Source organism: Aptenodytes forsteri, unplaced genomic scaffold, assembly GCF_000699145.1.
Source record: "Aptenodytes forsteri isolate BGI_AS27 unplaced genomic scaffold, ASM69914v1 Scaffold349, whole genome shotgun sequence".
Taxonomy (NCBI): Eukaryota; Metazoa; Chordata; class Aves; order Sphenisciformes; family Spheniscidae; genus Aptenodytes; species Aptenodytes forsteri.
In genome coordinates, this window is record NW_008794452.1 from 4066813 (window position 1) to 4087094 (window position 20282).

A 20282-nucleotide genomic window follows, 5' to 3' on the forward strand; every position below is an offset into this window, starting at 1 on the left:
CCTTCTTTCCCAATAATTTGTAGAGAATAGCCACTCCCTGTCACAGCCTCGTTTTCTGACTAGAAAATTGATCTCTTCATGCAGTTTCAACTTTACTAATCTCTGGTAGCATCTGCTCCAGTGTGAGTTCATCTTCCCTGATCACAAGTAGCCTGCTGACCTCTTAACTATTTATTTATCCAGGTGAGGTGTTATAAGGAAGAACAGTGGTTTACTTACTCGTGTCCAACTAAAAAGCAGTAATACCTCTAGGTATGTTGGGAATGGTTCTCTCTTACTATAGTTAAGTTTTATATCCCTGGTGAATATTGGTATGTTACTTGCCAGTCTCCTGGGGATGATTTAGAGAGTGTCCTTGACTCCTTTGTTTTTTACCTCCTTGCTTCCCAGTAACCTCTTTTCTGATGCATAGCATGGCTGGTTGAATCCAAATGTAAATTACTTTGGTAAATGAATTAGGTAATTTCCCCTATCATCTTGTCTCTTGCTGCAGTAACACCTAAAGGGGTTTCTAACAAGTTAGAGTTCTCTCACAGTTTCTTTAATCAAATGCCTTTGAAGAAGCTTTTCTTTGTGAATTTCACTTTTTCAGACAATTGATGTTGAAGCGACATTTTCATGGTTTTACTTCCATTTCTGGAAGGTTAACTGAAACAAATTTGCAATTTGAGTGTCTGTATTTAGGTAATTTTCTGGTTAAAACTGATGTATTTTGTGCCTTCTCTTCCATCAGTCATCATAATGACCATTTTCTGCTCTGGAAGACTTTTCTCCTGTTCCTTATATATATTTTGCTCTAGAAAAGCAAGTGACAAGTTAGACAACTAAAATGCAAGGGACGAAAGTTTCTTGGGTTTTGTTTTTTAAAGGAATTGACAATATTTAAAAATTAATCTATTGGTATCACATTTGCTGTCTTTATTTTACATAGAGAGAGATTTGACTGCTTTTTTTAATCTACCTGCTCTCCTGTTATTGTTTGCAATAATGTGGAATTCAAGCTACTTGGGTTTCTCATGCTTCATGACTAAAGACTGGGATGTTGGGAACCAAGCAATGTCCTAAGTGGTTCTTAGGAAACATTTCCTGCAGCATGTAGCAATAGCAGTGTCTGCAAACTCCAGCAGTGTTTGGTGAATTTTCACAGATATCAGGGGGCACCAGGTGTCAGTGATGGGAATCACTTGGCCTGCAGTATCTTTATCCTTGGCCATGGTACATGAAAAGTGTCGAGACTGAGTTTTCAGACTCATGAGAAAAATCAGCTAACCATTTTGAGTTTTTTCCTTTTTAATCCACAACCACTTGTTTGCTGGACAGTAAATGAGAAGCAGTGGGCATGCAGCACTGCAGCGCTAATTTTGCCAAGTTGCATTTCAGTGAAGAATTATACTAGGGTCTTGGCATGCTCCAGTCCCTGTTGCATGCTGGTTTTAAAGCCCTCAGCACTCAGAAGTCCTCCTCCCTGCTGTATCTTGAGGAGCTTTCCTGGCTATTGCTCATCATCAGAAGACACTGCGGTCCCACAGATCTTTGTGTTACTCTTTATCCCAGCAGTTCAAATTAGGTTTGTTCTAGAGAAACATACTGGGGAGTTGGACATCCTGGTTTTACGGAATGGACTACACCTTGACTGATGTCGGCCACTGGAAGATTAATCAAATAAAGGGAAAATCCAGTCCCAAAAGCTTATGAAGAATCACAAACTGTTCTGCTGTATTTATTGCCAGGTAAAATCCAAAATGTCTTTCTCTTCCCTTCTGATGGGGATGCCAGCTCTGGTTTGCATGGTACACCCAGGACTGAGTAGAAGCTGTTATATTCTCCTCCCTGGGGACGGAGGGGAAGAAGGGGGGGAAATCATGGTAATTAAAATCTCCCTGAGAGGGTGAAGTAGGGGCTAGTTTAAAAAAAAACTTTTTATCTGATAACTGAGCAGCCTCTGTCGAAATGCTAACATCTCTCTGTCGGACCATTTCCTGTGCTTAGCTCAGTTGTTCAGTCAATTGTTTACCAAACAAGGGGCAAACTGCTCCCTCCCACCTTTCCTGTACAGCCATGGGGGATGCATGCAGGGCAGGTTGCTGGGAGAGGAGAAGGGGACTCTCAACTGAGATTAGATACAATTGGAAATACTCAATTTGAGGGCACTGACTTCCGGGGCCTTTGATGAGAGAAACTGGGGTGATAGTCGAGGAGAATGCATCTCAGTAGCTGCTTGCTTGTTGTCCTTGGTCATAACCAGCTCGTTTCTGTCATCCCAGCCTGCCTTCTCTCTTGGCAGCAGCGTTTTCCATGTGCCTGAACTGCCTGACTCCCTTTTTGTGGTTCCTATCGGGTAGAAGTGAACGATAGTAAATTGAAACATTTTTGCTTAGCCTTTATAGGCTGAATTTGCTGCCGGTTCAGCATCTCTGTTGCAGGGCTACAAATTATTCACAAGGAAAGCTAAGAAAGCCCTGCACTTTCCGGTTAGACTGAGGCTGGGATTGGCATGCAGACTGTGACTTTTCTGTGGTCACATAATGTGTTGATCATCTCTCTTAATGAGAGGTCTGTTTGTGCTCTGCTGAGCCTTTAAGTCCCTACTGCAGGCTGCAAATTTATCTCACTTGGAAAATATCCTATTGAAGAGTGACATTGAAAGGACAGTACACTTTCTGTGAAGTATTAAGTTTTATCCGTTTTTGCTGGAGGTATTGACCGAACTGGAATGAGATCAGACAAGGAATTGTTTTGTGTTCCTGTTGTTTGTGCATTTGGTGGAGTAATCTGATAGGTCTAGCTCCTCACTTTTCTTTCCCTTGTGTGAGTCTCTCCCAGAACTTAGGGAGAAGAGAAGCACTCAGAAAAGGAGCTAAAAAATGGCCAGAGATGGTCTCTGAAGCTCCTTGATTTGGGGGGGGTTAATGCTAGTTTGATATTCAGACAGAATCCCTGTAATAGGAGAGGGGTGGAATTGAATCTCCTGAAAAAGGTTCAGCAACAGCTTGAGGAGTAAGGAGTAAAACTTCCGTTGTATTTATGGGCTGTAATTACCTTCCAAAGGCAGGGTGGGCAGTTTTGGGGAACTATATTTGTTCCTGTGTGATGACTCCCAAGTGTAACTTATTTAGTGACCTCTGCAGTGCTGACACGTGGCTCTGCAAGCACTGGCTGCCTCGCTGCAGAGGTCCTCACATGCTGAGCTTCTCTTCATGTTTGTGCCAGCTTTCAGGAACAGTTTTGAAGTGCCGCCTGCGGAACTGGTACACCTGGAGTCCATCTATAACTGCGTACTTGAGTATTCTCTACTTCTTAGCAATTCTCAACCTTGCTTACAATGAGAGACAAATTATTTTCCAAAATGGACCTGGCAAGCTTTTAGGATAGATTTATTTTCATTTGAATAATTTAAATTTGTTCACAGCAATTAATGTCAGTATCAGCATCATTTTGCTGCGTGTCTAATGAAGCTACAGATGAAATTATGGCCTTGTGAGTAGCTGATTCCTGTTTTGTCTACAAAAGGTCATGACTCTGAAGTGGATGTTGTTTGTCAGGCACTCTGTAGTTACACACAGGAACACACAATCTTAATGATGGCAGCTCAGCAAGAGGCTGGGGATGTGCTTCATGGGATTCCTTTCTTTTGGAGTCCCTTCATTCCAGTGTCTTTCATCCTGCCTCACAAACAGGGATGTAGGTTTGCAAGTCAAAGGAAAACAATTTTGTACTTCAATGGTGCTGGCTTCTGTGAAGTGTAACTCACAGTATGTGGTCATACTTCGTATTGGACTGTTTAGGATTATTTAGAGTTCTGTTCCTTTTTATTTTATTCAGGCCCAAAAAGAGTGGATGACCTAAAATGGTGCTTTATTTTGCACTGCTGTGTATAGGCTGCCAGAACGTGAAGAACAATTTAATTGAGTTTTTAACTGGTTTATTCTCAAACATTACTTTTAAGGTTATTTTCAGTAAGGTATCTCATTCAGAACTTACTAACTTGCATATTCTGTTGTAATTGGGTTTTCCTGGTTGTCATAGTTGTTCCAGTGGTGACTCTGTTGATATATTTTCAGGAGGAAAAAAGGAAGAAAACATTTGTACTCCTTGAAGGACAACTTTTTATCTACCTTGCTATTATTTGCTTATGAATTTAATTCTTTCCGTGTAATGGCTATGCAAACCTAACATTATTTCATAACGTTTAGCACCTAATTTTAGCTGGCATTCAGCCCTTACCACTGACTTCAGATGAGATGATACCCCTGTGTGTTTCATGCATTTCCATATCAAATTCTTACTAAGGTATTAATCCTGTATTATAAAAGCCTTTTCTCAGTTGAATATGTATTGCACTAAACCCAAATGCTATATTCAAACTACTGATTGAACTCACAGCAGCAAGGTACAAGGTACTGTAACGTTCTTCAAAATCCTGATGCATTTACCAGATCTGTTCAGCTTGAATTACCTGAAAGGTGTAATCTGCAAAAGCGTTTGTGCGTGCAAATTTTTTCACTGTCTCAGCAAGTAGTCTCTAGTCACACTGTTTAACAAATACCACTGAGAAGGAGTGTATAATTTTTTTTATAATAAGCTCCATTCAGTTTAATTTACTCTGAATTTTTCTAAAAATAACCTCTAACAAGATTAGTTGCGAAGAACTTGGTATGTATTGTGTATTTCTCAGTGCTGAAGATTTTCAGCAGAAGAAGCTCTTGCTTCTGTCTTTTGAGTGCGAAAAAAACCTCAAGAAAATAGGCTGAGCTGTGCTATCCTCAGTCTTTTGAATTCTTGCACCTTGAATCCTGAACGGCAGATTTTAACTGCCTTAATGCTCTCTTAGGATGAGGGTAACTTGAACAATGCTAATTTCTTCACTATCTCAGTCAGAAAAGACAGCAGTTTGTGTTAATATCATGTAGTTAATGAAATAAATTGCATTAATTAGTAGTACTTCTGCTATGATCATTGATACGGTTTCAAAATCAGAGACTTCATTTCAAGGCTAGTTTTAGCTTTTCTGTACTTGCTTTACATCTTTAGGACATGTCCACTCCATCACTGTGGAGAGCACCAGCTCTAACAACAGGCTGGTACAGATGGAGTTCAGTTATGAAAAAAATGTTATGAAAACAGTAGCTATTTATTTGAAGGTTGAAGAGAAAACCAGTAGTTTTGCCATACGGACGCTGTTTTGCATGGCCTCTTTAACAGCATGATGTAAGTGTAACCTTTTTTCTTTAACTTGGTGTAACCCAAGAAAACTTCACAGCTAGTGGAGGTCAAAAGTGCCATTGCATTGGGTTACGGAAAGCAGAGGGTGGTCGAAGTGTGTGTGGGGTGAGAGTGGCTGGTGGAGGCACAGGTACCGGCGTCCAACTAAACCAGATGACTGGACTACTGTTTTATTCCTGGGAGTCTATCCTACCTCCTACTCAAAGCAGGGTCAGCTATGGGGTCAGACCAGGTTCCTCAGGGTTTTATCCAGTAACATGTTGGAAACTCCCCAGGACTGGAGACTACACAACCTCTCTGGGCAACCTGCTCCACTGCTGTGCTGTCCTTAAAGATAAAAAGGTTTTCCTTATAGCCAGTCTGAACCTCTCCTGTTCCAACTGATGCCTGTTGTCTTTCACCCTCCCCCCACACACTGCTGTGCAGAGCCTGGCTCTACCTTCTCAAGGGGTTGCTGTCAGGTCCCCCCAAAGCTATTTCTTTTCCAGGTTCAACAAGACCTGTTCCCTGAGCCTTGGCTTACAGGGCAAGTGTTTCAGCCCTGACCATCTTGGTGGCTCTCTGCTGAATTTGCCCCTATTTATAGATGTCTTTTCTATATTGGGGGCCCAAAACTAGACTTAGTATGCCAGATGTGGTTTAACAAGCACCAAGTAGAGGCATGATCTACTGGCTCTGCTCTTGTTAATACAGCTCAGGATGCTCTTGGCCTTCATTGCTGTGTGAGTAATATGAGCCCCCTCAATACTGAGGAGCCTTGTTAAAAGGCTTGTTTTCATTCAATGCCAAATAAAAATTGATTACAGGTATCAGCAGCAAGAGGTGAGTGGCTTTATTCAGACAACTTTGCTTCTTGTTTCATACTTAGAGAGCTTTAGTGATCTTTTGATTATACAGTCCATGAGCTAAAAAATTGCAGAATGAAGCACGATGTGCACAGGGAAGTGAGGTTGATGGCAGCATGGTTTTCTTTAACCTGATAAAATTGCTGTGGTACTTGTATGAGATTTTTCTTGCTATCTGTTCTGGTTTTTTTTAAAGATCAGGTTAGAGAAATGTAGGTATCTGCGTTTCTAAAACAACATACATCCGGAGTCACTCTACCAATTCCTTACTATGTTTTATAAAAACACTCCTGAGAGAACTGAAGTAAAAAGTTGCTGGTAGTGTGTATGATTAATGTGACTCACACAGTGCTATCAAACTGCTAACAAACAGAAAACTCAATATGCAAAACCCAACAAACTGCCCTCATTGGTGAGAATACAGTGAAGCCCTTGGGAATAATTAATATATGATGTGAAACAATTTTTTTGCTAGTATGCTCTATCTTACACTGATGCATCAGCAGCAATCCATGTTCCATTCACTTGGCGGTGCACAGCTTCTCCGTAAACAGCCTGATTTGTACTGAAGCAGAAAGATTTCTGGGCAATGAAACAACTGAAACTGCAACTGCTGTTTGTTTAGCAAACTCAGTCTGTTTCGAAAGCTGAAACAATGTTTATCTGAAAAACTGAAATAAACTGAACCTCTGTGAACTTTATTCTGCTTTTCTAAAAAAAAAAAGAGCAAGCTTTATTTTTTGTCTTGTAGCAATACTTTTTTCTGGATACTGGATTTCTCTTTTGTGGGCTATGGCCATCTATATGCTTTGTTTCCAAGGTTGAAAACTCCATTGAAATTATGAAATATTTTGCTAGTTCCCAAGACAATATTGCAGCAAAGCTAGCCTGTCATTCAGATCACTTGCTTAGGTACTTCATGGACTGCATCATTTACTTTTTCCCCTGAAATTGTTCTCCTACATTTTCAACATCCCGCAGGCACCTGCACTTCTCTGTAATTTCCATTGGAGGCTTCACCTCGGTCTGTGAGATCCAACAACCCAGTATTTTCACAGTAAGGGTTCTGCTAAACTAGCTTTTGAAAAGATATTTATTGAGTCTTCTGTAATACAGTGGAGGTGCTCAGTTGCTCTGTTTGTCTTCTATCACTTCCTTTTGGCTGAAATTTAGATGAACTGAAACATGGAAAGGGTGTTTAATAGTGCCAAAGCCATGGAGAAAGGTTTGGGAACTGTGGGCTAGGGTCCTCAAGTCCAAACTAGTGTTGTTTAATCTGCAGTGTCTGAATAACTCCTCTGAGACCTCTTGTGGTGGTAAAGATGCTGCTCTTCATTTCTAAACTGTTTTTTGGTTTGTTTTTTTTTTTTTTTCTGTAGGCCATAAATTCCAGCCCAATGAAAGGGTGCAGAAACTTATTTTATAGCATAGGGAACATCTTTAAAGTTGGATATCCATTTAGGGAGAGTGGAAGGAAAAGTGGCTGTGCACATCCATCAACATCACTAGCTGCTCAGGCAGGTGTGAAGTTGCCCATATACCATCAAAGCTTTGTTCTCAGCTGAATTAAAAAAACTCCCTGCAGTAGGATATGTCCTGAAACAAGATCTGAGGCCTGCTTCATTCCACCTCAGCGTGTGATGGTGGCTCCTGTCCTCACTGCAAGCCAGGGGCCTGGGTCTGAGGGAAGCTACAACTGCACCAAGCTTTCTAACAGCTTCTTCTGCGGTGGGTAGGATTTGGCCAAGTGTTGCCTGGGAGTGAGTTGGACATAATAGCTGTCATGTGCCCCCTGATTCATGGTTTGCTGGAAACCCTCTGCAGGGGACTATGTTCTCTTTTGAATAGCTCTGTGGGTGCTGTTCCTCTGAAAGACTAGTGTGTGACTTTCCTTGGCTGGGGTAAATGTGAGCTGAGGCCAGGGAGTGTGCAAAGAAGTGAATTTTGGTCCATTTGGGAGGGGAGACATGACCGTAGGTGTATCTTACTCCCATGACTGTAGCTTTATATTATATACTTTTTGTGACTGCCTTTTGTGTGACGGCACATTTCCAGGCAAAGGAGTGAGCCCTGGGAATATTGCAGCAGTTGGAGTTGACCTTTAGCTGAACGGGCACAGGAATGCACAACTGCATGATGATGTTTTTATAGTAAGTCTTTCACTGTATAGTTAAGTACCTAACCAACACCCAGTAATGCTTTCTGCTTAGAACAAAGGTTTTGACATTAAAGAGCTATTTGGATGGTCTGAGATTTATTGCAGAAGAGAGGACAGGGTTGGAAGCAAGGAAAAGGCAGAACTGTTTTAGTGGAGAAATGCCAGGGTTGCAAAGGGGCTTTTTTGGACCAGGCCAAGTGGAAAAGATGTGCTTGTGTCAAATTCCTGTAGCAGTGGATGGCAGCACCTGCAGACAGTTAAAGGAGCCAGAGACATTGCCAGTGACTTGTTTATTCCTGTTCTGTTGTTTGGCTCCATGGGCTAGTCATTGACGGTTTTGCAACTTACCTGGGATTGTTTCATTTTGTATTATTTTTATCTCCCTGCAATGAAGCTTTTGAATCAACGTGTCTTTTACGGTTGAGCCTGACACTGAATGCTGAAATGGTTAAAGATGATCTTCCTTGCTATCAGCTGTGCTGGTTACCTTCAATGCCGTGTGTGAATTGACTTAAAAGCTATTGGCATGCTAAAGTATATGAAAAATAATTATCTTGAGTTGCTCATGGTCAATTTCTTTGCCAGTTATGCAGTGAACAGCCAGAGTGCCCCAAAGGCAGATGTATCTATATGGTTTTGCTTGTTTGCTATTGTGCCAGCTGTTGCAGGTGAAGCACAGATCTCCACTGGATAACTTGCCTGCTAGTCTTCAAGCAAGCAGAAGTGCTGTTTTCTTTTAAACAGTCTGTTTGAAGCTGCATGCTTGCTCATGTGTTTGGTCAGTACCTTTGGAGCTTGAAACCTGCTCTCAAGATGTTCTTGGAGCATTTAAGTGGACATGTCAGTGGCCTCGGTAAGTGTTGAAGGGGTTGATCTCTCTGAAGATCAGAGATACACATTTCAAAGGCAAAAACTTTCCCACTGTGCTTGGCTTAAGGAAAGCTGTACCACACTGAACCTGCTGGTGTCTGCTGTGTAACTTGTTCCTATCTGGGGGCTTGAAACGAGATTGCAGGAGAGAGCTCTTGTCTGTCTTCTTGAATCCTGTTTTGTTTTCACCATACCTGCCTGTGGGTTTTTTTTTTTTTTTATTGCTGATGAAAGAAAAGATGGCTGTGGGTTGCCATTAGCCCTGAGATTAGAGTAAGGATTTCATGGCTCTTGGCTAGGAACCTCAGAAAGCATTTATAGGTCATATTTTTAAAAGTTCATAACACTTGCAGTTGGGACTAGACTTTTGGGTGTTGTCGGGAAGGCAGAAAAAGTGGTTGGTTTTTGGTTGTTTTTTTTTTTTCCAAGTTGCATGGCATCATCCTCTGTAAAAATCAGCAATTGAGTCCAAATGGAGGACATTGTTTGCCTAATTGTCTTGATTTGGGAGTGTCTGTTCTTGCAGGAATCAGTAGGTATGGAAATCCAACATTTTGATGTGTTTGTAGCTTCTTCTTTAGCATCAACTGATGAAGTGTCAGTGACCTTAACTGACACTTAACCATTTTGCTTCTCTCTTTGAGAGTTGTATGAAATAATCAGCAGAAAGATATTGTCTGCTGTTCCTGAGAGCTTTTGTTTGTTTCAGTAACAGATTAAACATGTTACATGATTTGACAGTTTTAATGCAATTGAACTATTTACTCTTTGCTTCAGTAAAGAATGTTTCTGAAAACAGGATCTAGTACACAATAATTATGCCAAAATAGTTTCCCTGTTATATACTTAAAATGGAAAATGTTTTACTGATCTTAACTCTGTCTTTATAATCTATATAGAATTTTTATTCTTTAATAAGGAAACAACTTGTAAAATCTCCATTAATGTTCAAAAAGTGTTTTGCTACAGTTCCCAACTTTCTATGATGTTCTTATTAACTTGTTGTTCCTTAAAATTCTTTGTCTTTAATTGTCAAATGTAATTTTTGCTATAAAATGTGACCATGATGCGCTCTAGTCTATAGAAAAGCAGAAGCCTTGCAGTTCTAGCAGAACTATACTAGCTTATGGCTTCCCTGGTGCATTTCTGCAAAAAGTGAAGTGCATCAAACATACCAGGGCTCTCATGCAAAGAGGCACAGGATCTGTGGGATCTTTTGTATGTTCAACTTAATAGAGCATACAGAGAAATTCCAAGATAGATCTTTCCAGCTACAAAACAGAAAAGTCAATCTCCTATTTCCACCTGCTGTGTCTTCTCTGTCTCAACAGATGTAAGTGGAATCATATAAGGGAGTTTATTCTTCATTTGCATTTGGTTTTTTTTTCTGGAATTAATTTACTGTTAATCCTTTATTGTTATATAAATTGTTTACCCAAACTTTTAAGAAGTAAATTGAGTACTATTGTAATAAAATGCCTCTCTGTTCACTTCCCCAGAACTAGCCTGATTTTTACCCAGATAAAACTTGTCTTGTATGTAATTTTTCTTAGAGCCGGAAGATGCAAAAATTCTGCAATTGTTAAACAACTCAGTGAAAAATGGTAAAGCTCACCTTACAGAGATGGAACAAAAAATCACTTTGTGCTAGTCAAGAATACCCAGAGGCTTTTCTGTGTGCTGAGTTTTGTTATCCGATGCTCGTATTACAGATGACTTCCCCACATTGTGACCGATACGTGCATGCTCCAAAAGGGTATTCTTGGGTTTCAGGTGTCCAGGTAATGAGCAGAGTTTGAATAGACAGGTAAACCAAACTGAAGGATAGTAATACATGAGTACTGGCAAGCTGCCTAGATTGGTGCTGGTAAACATGATTCTGTAAGAGCTGTGGAGCATGAAACGGGAACTATGCTGTATTTAAACTATCGAGAGGATTAGCCTGAGTTCTTTTGACAGCTGACAGGTACCTTGCACATAGGCATAAGCAAGTCCTTCGTAAAAACTATGAAGAAACAGGAAGATGATTCTCATCAGATGATTTATGTAGAGTAGGGAAGGGGGCAGGGGATTCTGCAGTCTTTTTTGAGCTGTAAAGGGACAGATACTGAAGAGCTTTAACGAGCATGGCATTTTGGTGATTTTGCATCAGGCCTATGAGACATAGCTTGCACAAATTGCTGAGACTGCTCCCTGTGCAAATCTAAGGGATGCAGCATTTATGTATTTCCGTCAAACTTGGGAGAACATCTGAAGTGCAGCCGCTACAGTTATTTGGCTACAGAAAGTAAATCAGCAAAGTTTTTAATAAGAAATTGATAGACACTTGTAGGGTGTTGCCTGGGCCTTTTCCCACATTGCTTATCAATGTTGCCAATGATCTTGCTTTCACTATTTCAGATTTTATTTCAAAGTCAGTAGGGAACGATATCTAATATTGATGTTGTTAGCATGTGTGTACTCTGGCACTATTGGTCTGCAACAATAATTTTAAATAGACTTGTGTTTGATCATGATTTTAGGAAGATTTTTTTTTTTCCCTTTAGTATCAAGCTGGCTTTTACTTAATGCTTTGTTTTAAATATTCTGAAAGGGCCTTCCCTGAATGGAGACATGGGATTTGAGGCTGTGAGACAGATGCAGACAATGATAGCAAGATGATAATAATAAAGATAACAAATAAATTTTGGTGTTTTACTCCTTAGCAGTTTGGTGCTCTGCAGGAACAAATGGTAAAACTGGCAGCAGTGTGGTGTGCCTACAGCAGAGACTTGAGACAGCAAACTATTCACAAGAGTTATTACTGAATGCTGATGGTCTTTTCACATACAAAAAGAAAGCTTGCAATGGTTTCTGCACCTGCAAGGAGTATCCTAGCAACATCACTGAGGAAACTGTATGCCAGAACTTTTTTCTGAGTGCTTTTTGTTGAACATAGCAGCAGTTCTAAAACAAAGGTCAAGAGCAATTTAAGCTCTTCAAAGTGCTGTTGCTTAATTCATTTACTCAGAGAAATGTTTGTGTTCTAGTTTTCTGCCTAAAGGATAAATATCGGGTTACAGAGTCATCCAACAGACTATTCCATTGCAATGTAGTTAAACTTGAATATCACTTAATCTAAAATGTCACTTCTTACTTACTTACTTACTTATGAATACTATTAGCATTCATAATTTTTGCCCTGTGAAGTAACCAGGAATCCCTGCTGCCTTCTGCCTGTTCTGGCAGCTGAGGATACCCAGGGGCTTTCTGTGCAACACAGAACAGGGAAGTACAGAACACGACCAGGTAGTCAGAACAGACCATCGGTCTATTTAAAAAAAAGAAGAAAGTTTTTTTTTTGTCTGAGGAGGTGTATGTGGTCATCTTACTGTATGCACAGACCTCAGGTGAGTCCCTGCTTCATGCTTTGTCATCAGCTTTCAGGGAAAATACTTACTTCAGGTTTTCCTACATCATTCACTGGTACCGTGTCAGAAGTACTTGCTGGGTTTGCTCTTACTGGCCTTGCCATCTTGCAAAGGGGAGAGGGCAGTGTTTATCTTTGTGTTTTATGGATGGGGGAGTTGAGCCGAAGGACTAAGACCCTTTTCAGCCCCCTGGGCTGGGGCTGCAGTTACTGGGGGAGCTGGGCCACACTCTCATCCCCTCCGAGCTTCTGCTTTCGTCATGCAGAACAGGGACAATGTTACTGTCTCTCACGAGGAGAGTTGGTGATGTAGCCTAAAAAATGCATGCAGTTGTAACAAGAGTTTTTGCCCTCTGCCCAGTCTCGTAGATATTCTCTAGTTCTAGAGCCTGGTCTAAAAATGGAACTTTTACCATTTCTATTCAAATTTGTGTGCTAGACAAGGGTCAAAGCCTGTTGCTGGTCTTTTTTTCCCTGCATTCTGACTTGATGAAAAGATTTTGTACTTAGATTATTGGATGTTGACCTTTTTAATTAGCTACTTAGAGAAATACAGGTTCTGCATGGTTTCATATGTAAACAGTCATCTAAAGTCAGCAGTCATCAGACGTTATTCTCTCGGCTCCCTGTTTATTAAGCTAAATGATGGTTTAAGCTGGAATTTAATATCAAAAAAACTAACGTGCTAAAGGTAACCTTCTGTTTCCTTCATTACAAAGGCACTTGAAAAGTGCTAGATTCATTTCCTTCTCTAAGAAATATTTCCGAGTAATTTGCCAGAGAAAATTAGCTGACGATAAGGTGGTTGTTCTGAGGCAACACAAGAGATTTTCAGTGAAAATCTGTTACAGCTAATAGAAAAAATGAAACATTATTCCATTCAAACAATCTTTTTTTCCCCCCCCCCCCCCCCTCCTTCCGGACTTCAGGTGATGTGACCCCTGTTCTCATGAATCCTCTCTCGCAGTCACACTCCATTCCTCTGGCAGAAGGAATATGCCGTACCGTATCAGATATGAATGCAGATCAAGTGATGGTCACACAGGAAACTTTAATGGAGCAGTTAGTGAAAAATTATCCAGGTAATGTGTTTGTTTCTCCCTCTGTTTAAAAGTGACTGTATCATCAAGCTTCAGTTTCTGATATTGGACAAGTGATCACTGAATGTTTACAAGCAAAGCTGGCAATATGAAAGAATATAAATTAACAGGCAACTGGTAGAATACATGAATGTGCATACTATCCTCATCAATCTGTGAGCGTCACTAACATTGTTTTGAATGTAATCCTTTTTACAGATTTTAATAAATCTTCTTTGAGAATAAGAGGGAACTGAGTGCAGCAGCGTGTTGAGAGTATGCCCTTTCTAAAGGGTGGGAAAGCATAGATGAGGTATTTAGGTGCCAGATATGGAACAGCATAAAATAGACTATGTGTCAGATCACAAAGACTTTAAGTCCTCCTTTAAGAGACAGGAACATAGCTGACTTTGATGGCAAAGGGACTGGGTAGGAACCTACATCTGGTGTTTGCTATCAAAAAATACAACCGGCCTCAAATTCAGGTTCGTTGGTCAAATTCCAGCCCCTTCCTTCCTGAAAGCAAATTACTTACACTAAATGAGCTTTAATGCTGCATTTTCTTTTCAATCTGAAAAATGTTCAATTTCCCTTAGATCTGCAATATTGGGGGGGGGGGAGAGAGATATTTTTTTTTCTCGAGACTTTTAAAGGCTCATTATGGCCCTCTGCAGGAGGTTGCTTTGTTTGATACCGAGCTTCCTCTTTTGACTCTTCTTAACCTTATAGCTCTGCAAACGTTACAAGTTGATCTGGTAGGCATTTTCACTAGTGGAAAAAATTTTAATGCAACCCCATAAACTGGCCCAGAACCCTGCCAGGAACATGCTCTAGTCCATATGTGCACTGAGACAACCACAAGGTAGCATTTTTAGGTCAGACAGAAGTAGCACTCTCAAAGTTCGTAGGGAGAGAGCATATCACTTGCTATGTTTTCACCTTGCTGGAAGTTTTCATTCCTGTGGGCTGGAGATCAGAAGCCTGGGGCGGTAGACCAGATGTCACTAGACTAATGACTCTGGGACTGTGACACCTGAGGGAAAACCAGTAGCTGAGACCAGTCTCAGTGAAGTAAGCAATTGTCATCTGACAAAATTATACCAGAAGCTTCAGAGGGAGTGATAAAAGCCACTGTTAAATAACCTGCAAAGAGGGAAATGCTTTGAACACCACATTGTTTGGTTTGTATCTGGCAGAAGGTCTCTCTCATGAATATCGTATCCTGACAGACACAAAGAGAACATCCTTGCTTATTCGAAGAACATCCTAAGCTCCATCACAGCAGTGCTGCAGTGACAACTAGAAATGGAGCTGGCCTTTACCTCCTTCCTCAGGGGTCACCTTGCCCCAGCATTGAGGAATGGCCTTGGCAGAGTTAAAAAGGGTTTTACTGATCTGTAAGACACGGACAGGATTGCACCTACCAGAGCCCTCGGCTGGATGATGTTTCTGTGCTGCCCTCACCTGGCTGGCCCAGAAGGGCTCTCCCTAACTCAGGGCTGCAGCCTGTGCTGGCCCCAAGATTTGGGGCAGCCTTCGCTGCCCTGCATGCGTGGACACTGCTGCAGAGTGGGGCTGTCCCTGTTCTGCAGGGAGTCCGGAGCTGTGGATGGGGACAGCTGGGTGCAACAAGAGTTGCTGGCTCTGGAAGCTCGGCAGAGTGGTGATGTATTAAAAAAAACCCCTGCCTTTTGTCTGGTGATAATGGACACTTTCATGTTGAAATTGAGTATGCCCTACTCAAACTTCAGTTGTCAGGTCAGTTTTGAACTACTTTTGGAATCCTGTGAACTAAATACATTGGGTATTTCATGTTCAGTGGCTTCCAGATCTGTTGTACGTAAGTTGTTTTTTGGCCAGCTCCCATTTTATTTGAAAACTTATTTCTGATTTGAAATATCTGTATCTTTGTTGTAGGCATTGCAGTTCCCTCCCACAATATCTTATATAATATCCTTGGCACTCTAATTAAAGAAAGGAAAATCTATCATACGGGAGAAGGATACTTCATTGTGACTCCCAACACATACTTTATCACAAATGATGCCACAGAAGACAATAGAAGGGTCTCATTGGAGGGCAGTTGTTGCTGTTCATCGCCCTCCATCACTTACCTGGTAAACATTGGGTGCTGTGCAGACCTAGTGAAAGAATACATTCCTACGGTATCCTGTTACAGATCCTGCCATTGTTTCCCTGACCAGAATATGCTCTGTGAACGAAGACAGCAGCAGCTAATGAATCATGAACCTAATGGAGGAGGTAATAAAGGCTGCAGTGAATCAAAGCCTTCAATTCAAACTCAAGGGATCTCCACATCTGCTGAAAACCATTCCTGGGACACCATCAAATCCCTGACATCTGTGAAAGAGAAACTGAAAAGCAAAAGGTTTGTCCTTGGCCTTTTCTGGAGAAGTGCTTCTAAAAAAGAAAAATGTAAGAAGTACTCCACTTTTTCAGCCCAGTTTCCTCCCAAGGAATGGCCAGTCAGGGATGAAGATGACTTAGATAATATTCCACGTGATATTGAACATGAAATCATCAAGCGTATTAACCCTACTCTTACAGTTGATAATTTGATTAAACACACAATATTAATGCAGAAGTTTGAGGAGCAGAAAAAATGTATCAGTAAGGGTACCTTGGCTGAAGTGTCAATAGTCAGACAAAACCATCTTTCAAAGGATTGTATTCAAAAGACACAAAGTAAAACAGCAAAACACACCAGGAAAACCAAATCAAAGAAAGAGCAGCAGATTAGCAGAAGCAACAGGAAATCTCACATACATGAGCTAACATCCCAAAATGAGAAACTGGAAGAGAACCTTTCACTGACTATCAGAAACCAACAGCCATCTGATGTAGCTGTGGAATCCCATGTCATATATAAAAAACAAATTAAGAACCCTTTTCAGGGTCTGTCATGGAGACACAACTTTTATGCAAAAGGGTACAAAGGTACTATTAACAGTCAGCTGAAGTCCAGGACTCGAAAGCAAGAAAGGGCTGTACAAAGGCCATGGTCCTTGGACTCCTCAAAAACCTTTGACTATGAAACTGAACAGCTGGCTACTGAAACGCAGGCTGACAAAACTAAGCAAAACAAACTACTCCATGATAATAGGTCTTCCCTCCAACTAAAGAAAGACAGTTTAAGTGAAGACTTCAGTTATCTGCAAGGCAGTACTTTGCAAATAGGTAATAAAAGTAAATACTTTCTGGAGAGTAATATCTCTGAAGAAAACATCTACAGAAGAACAGTCAAAAAAAATCCTGTGGATATTAAAAAATCCCTTCACTCCTACACTGAAAATAATGTTGTGTGCAAAGAAGATGCAAAATTTTCATTACATCTGAAAGATGAGCATTGCCGGTACAAAGCTGATACTGTATGTGAGTTATTAGATCAAACAGCAAATGAATTTCAAAATGTTCGTCTTTCAAATTGTACAGCCAATATTAACCTGGTAAAAAAAAATGGGGTGAAATACAGGCAAAAGACTGATAAAAAGAGTGAACTTATATTTAAATATGACTATACCAGCCATCCTGGATCAATGAAGCTGGAAAGTGAAGGATTTACTGATAACTGCCATCTTCTGTATCAAGAAGCACATGATGGTGACACCTGTAACTCGTTACATCTGGATGATAATTTTGAAGGCAATGAACTATGTCACCTGCCTCCTGGCCATGCTTTTTCAGATACAAGAGACTGGAGTAAAGCTGTGCAAAAGCTGGGGACACCTATGTCCCTAAAAAACTGTAAGGTTAATACTTATCCTGCCCAGTACAACACAACTGTAAACAAACATGACTCTGGAGAGCATGGATATAAGGAAAGTGCTAGTTTTGTAGAATCAATAAATGGCTCAAAAGAGCATGCAAAAACAGATTTCACAGAAGAAAGTTGTTTGTGCAGTCAGGTTCCTCCGATAGGTCACAGAAAGCAAGAAGAAACTGGCCTTACTGAATGTGTGAAGGCTTCAGCTGTAGCAGATTTCTGCCACACTAATGAGGCTGACTCAGATGCTGACACTTTGCAGAACTTCACCTATGAGATGGGTGAAGTAGTGGCATGCTGTGCTTTGGACTCACAGACCAAAGAAACAAGAAACCCTCTGGGGAAAAAAAATCTGTTTTTTAAGAATGCATGTACTGTGATACCAGGACAGAAACACTCGGAAGGAACAGAAAACCACAGCATTACAGGAGACAGTGGAATTGACTCCCCGAGGTAAGAAAACACATGTAACTATGTTAGACGTTTTATCTTCAAATTAACAATCAGATTTAGGCAGAAATGTTGCTGTAAATCATAAACCCCCTTCCCCAGCAATAAAATTCTTATCTTTAAAAACTTCAGTCTTATGTCCCGGAAATACTCAAATTGTATAGTTCTACCATGTCTTTTTACATGAACGTTCCCCCTAAATCAGCTATACAAATGCTGCTGTTTATATTTTGCATTTGTTTTCATGAGGCAAGAAAATAGTATGAGCTCTGCCTTGCAGATGGAGAAGGCCATGTGCAGAAATGTTAAGAAACATGGTGATTGATAAACTCCTGTTAGCAGGCAGGTTCAGCTCGTATTGATCTTGCTATATGACATTATGGATATTGTCATAGTTTCCCCAGTTGTAGACAAAGAATAAAAAGTGCTTTACAGAGGTGTTCAATCAAATTTAAAGTACAAAATACCATCCGACTTGCTCACAATAGACAGGAGAATGTGTACATCACTTGAGCTAGAAGCTTTTGCTTCCTTTCATAGGGTACATTTTGCCTGTAGCTATACTTGAAAAATCCCTTAATGGAAAACAAATTGGTAGGAAACAATTTTTCACACAGTTGCACATGGAGAAGACCTGCAAGTTAACTAAATTGGCAAGAATATAAGTTAAAATGTGTGAGGGAAAAACCATACCCATTTTTTTAATAGCATCACATATTCTTAAGATCTTGAACGACTGGTATTTAAGTGTAATAAAACCATTTAAGTTCTCATTAGATATGTACTGTCACCTTGAGGAGATAGTATATGAAGGAACAAAGCACATACTACAGTTTTTAAGGAAATTCTGCTGATTTTTTTTCCCCCCCCTTTAGCAGCCTTTGGCTGTGCACTCTTTCAAGCACACTTCTAGTGTATTACTTGGACATGAACACTTGAAATCTGTTGGATGCTCTTTAGCAAAATATACTTCAAAGGGCCATTTTGATTGTTTGTATTGATGCGATCTGTGGTACCAGAAGCTAAGCCAACTCAGTTTATTTTTAGAATGTGAAGTCTGACGTCTAATAATTGTTATTTTAGATGGACTGAAAAGAAGATGAAGCTTCCTGCCAAATTCTGAAAGCATAAATACTAATGCAAAGAGGAGGACAAAGTGGAAGGACAATCGCAACAAAATTCCTCGCTTCAGCTAACTCTGGTCATGAATATTTGATTATTTTTTTAATGAGCTTTGTAAACTTTCCCTTTGTAACAACATAACCATACTGTAAATGCGATCAGTCACATCTGTGAAGCTGTCTCTAAATCAAAGCTGTTAGTTAAAACTTTTGACTGTAGTATTTGGAGAGCTAATGTGTATTTCTATGTGTATTTCTGTTGCTCTCATCTTTAATTAGTTTCTGCATCCCTGTGATAATAAAAATTAGAACTGATATACTTCATTCAGATCACACCATCAACCTGGAAAGCGTATGTGTCACTCTAATAGGAACTGTATCAGTTGGACAGGACTGTTTTACACTGTAATTCTTGAAAGTGTTTCCTACTTGTGCCACAGAAATAACAGCACACTCCATCTCCCCTGTCAGAAAACAAAGCAAACGAACTAGATTGGCACACACCTTGTTACTACAAAAATTCCTTCAATCCGAAGGTTCTCCCACTGTGTCCTGAAGAACTCTTAGCTGTCCTCCTGAATCTATTTGGTGTGTTTATATCTGGCAAGCAGGATTTAGTCTTTGCAAATGAAAATGTGTTGGTGCAGGAGACAACAGGTAAGGTCATTAGCATCGCTCTGAGAGAAACCCTGCTGCAGGCCTGCACCCTCCCGCTCTGCTCCTGACCACCCCTTTCCTTCTCTTAAGGAATCAACATCCTGGCAGCCGTCAGGATCACTTTACAGCTTTTAGTTCAGAAGACTAATTTTGACTTCTTAATCCCGATTTCTTCCTGTAGCTAAAAGCAGACCGGGCTGGTTTCATGCTGCTAATCACCAAAGGCTTGCGGTCCTTTTAAATCTTAGAGGCACCTGGTCGTACTGTTACTGACTACATTAGGCTCTTTCACTACTGAAAACTTGTCTCCAGTAGTTATGGACACAGAAGGCTAAAGTTGTAGTTACCAGCTTTTAAAGCTGTCGGAGATTTCTTTTAGGGATGGTGTCTCTGGCTGTGAAGAAGCAGAAGAAACTGCATTTGTGCTGGCTGGGCCTGAGCAGAGCCCTGCAGCGCTCTCTCCCGTTCGCCTCGGCCCACAGCCGGTTTCAGTCACGCCGGTACAGGGATTTCCCCCTCGGGCTTCTCCAGCAGCTCTCTGCCCTCAGTGCCTCACGCTGCCACTGCCTGCCAGCAGCTTTTCCGCTTCCTTAAAAAATTCCTCTCAGGGGCTTACACGTGCAATGGGGGTACGGCATAACGCAAGCCCTGCTGGAAAGCCGGCGGATGAGGTGCAAGCCGCCGTT

At 40.8% G+C, this 20282-nt stretch overlaps 1 protein-coding gene across 1 annotated transcript; it reads left to right on the top strand.

Moving 5' to 3' along the window:
* Window positions 1-13439: 13439 nt before the first annotated feature.
* Window positions 13440-18941, top strand: STOX1 (storkhead box 1). The gene is made up of 3 exons (XM_009290537.1): window positions 13440-13587; window positions 15502-17821; window positions 18902-18941. The coding sequence occupies exons 1-3, from the start codon at window positions 13455-13457 to the stop codon at window positions 18939-18941; spliced, it is 2493 nt and encodes an 830-aa protein (XP_009288812.1). The 5' UTR covers window positions 13440-13454.
* Window positions 18942-20282: the final 1341 nt, after the last annotated feature.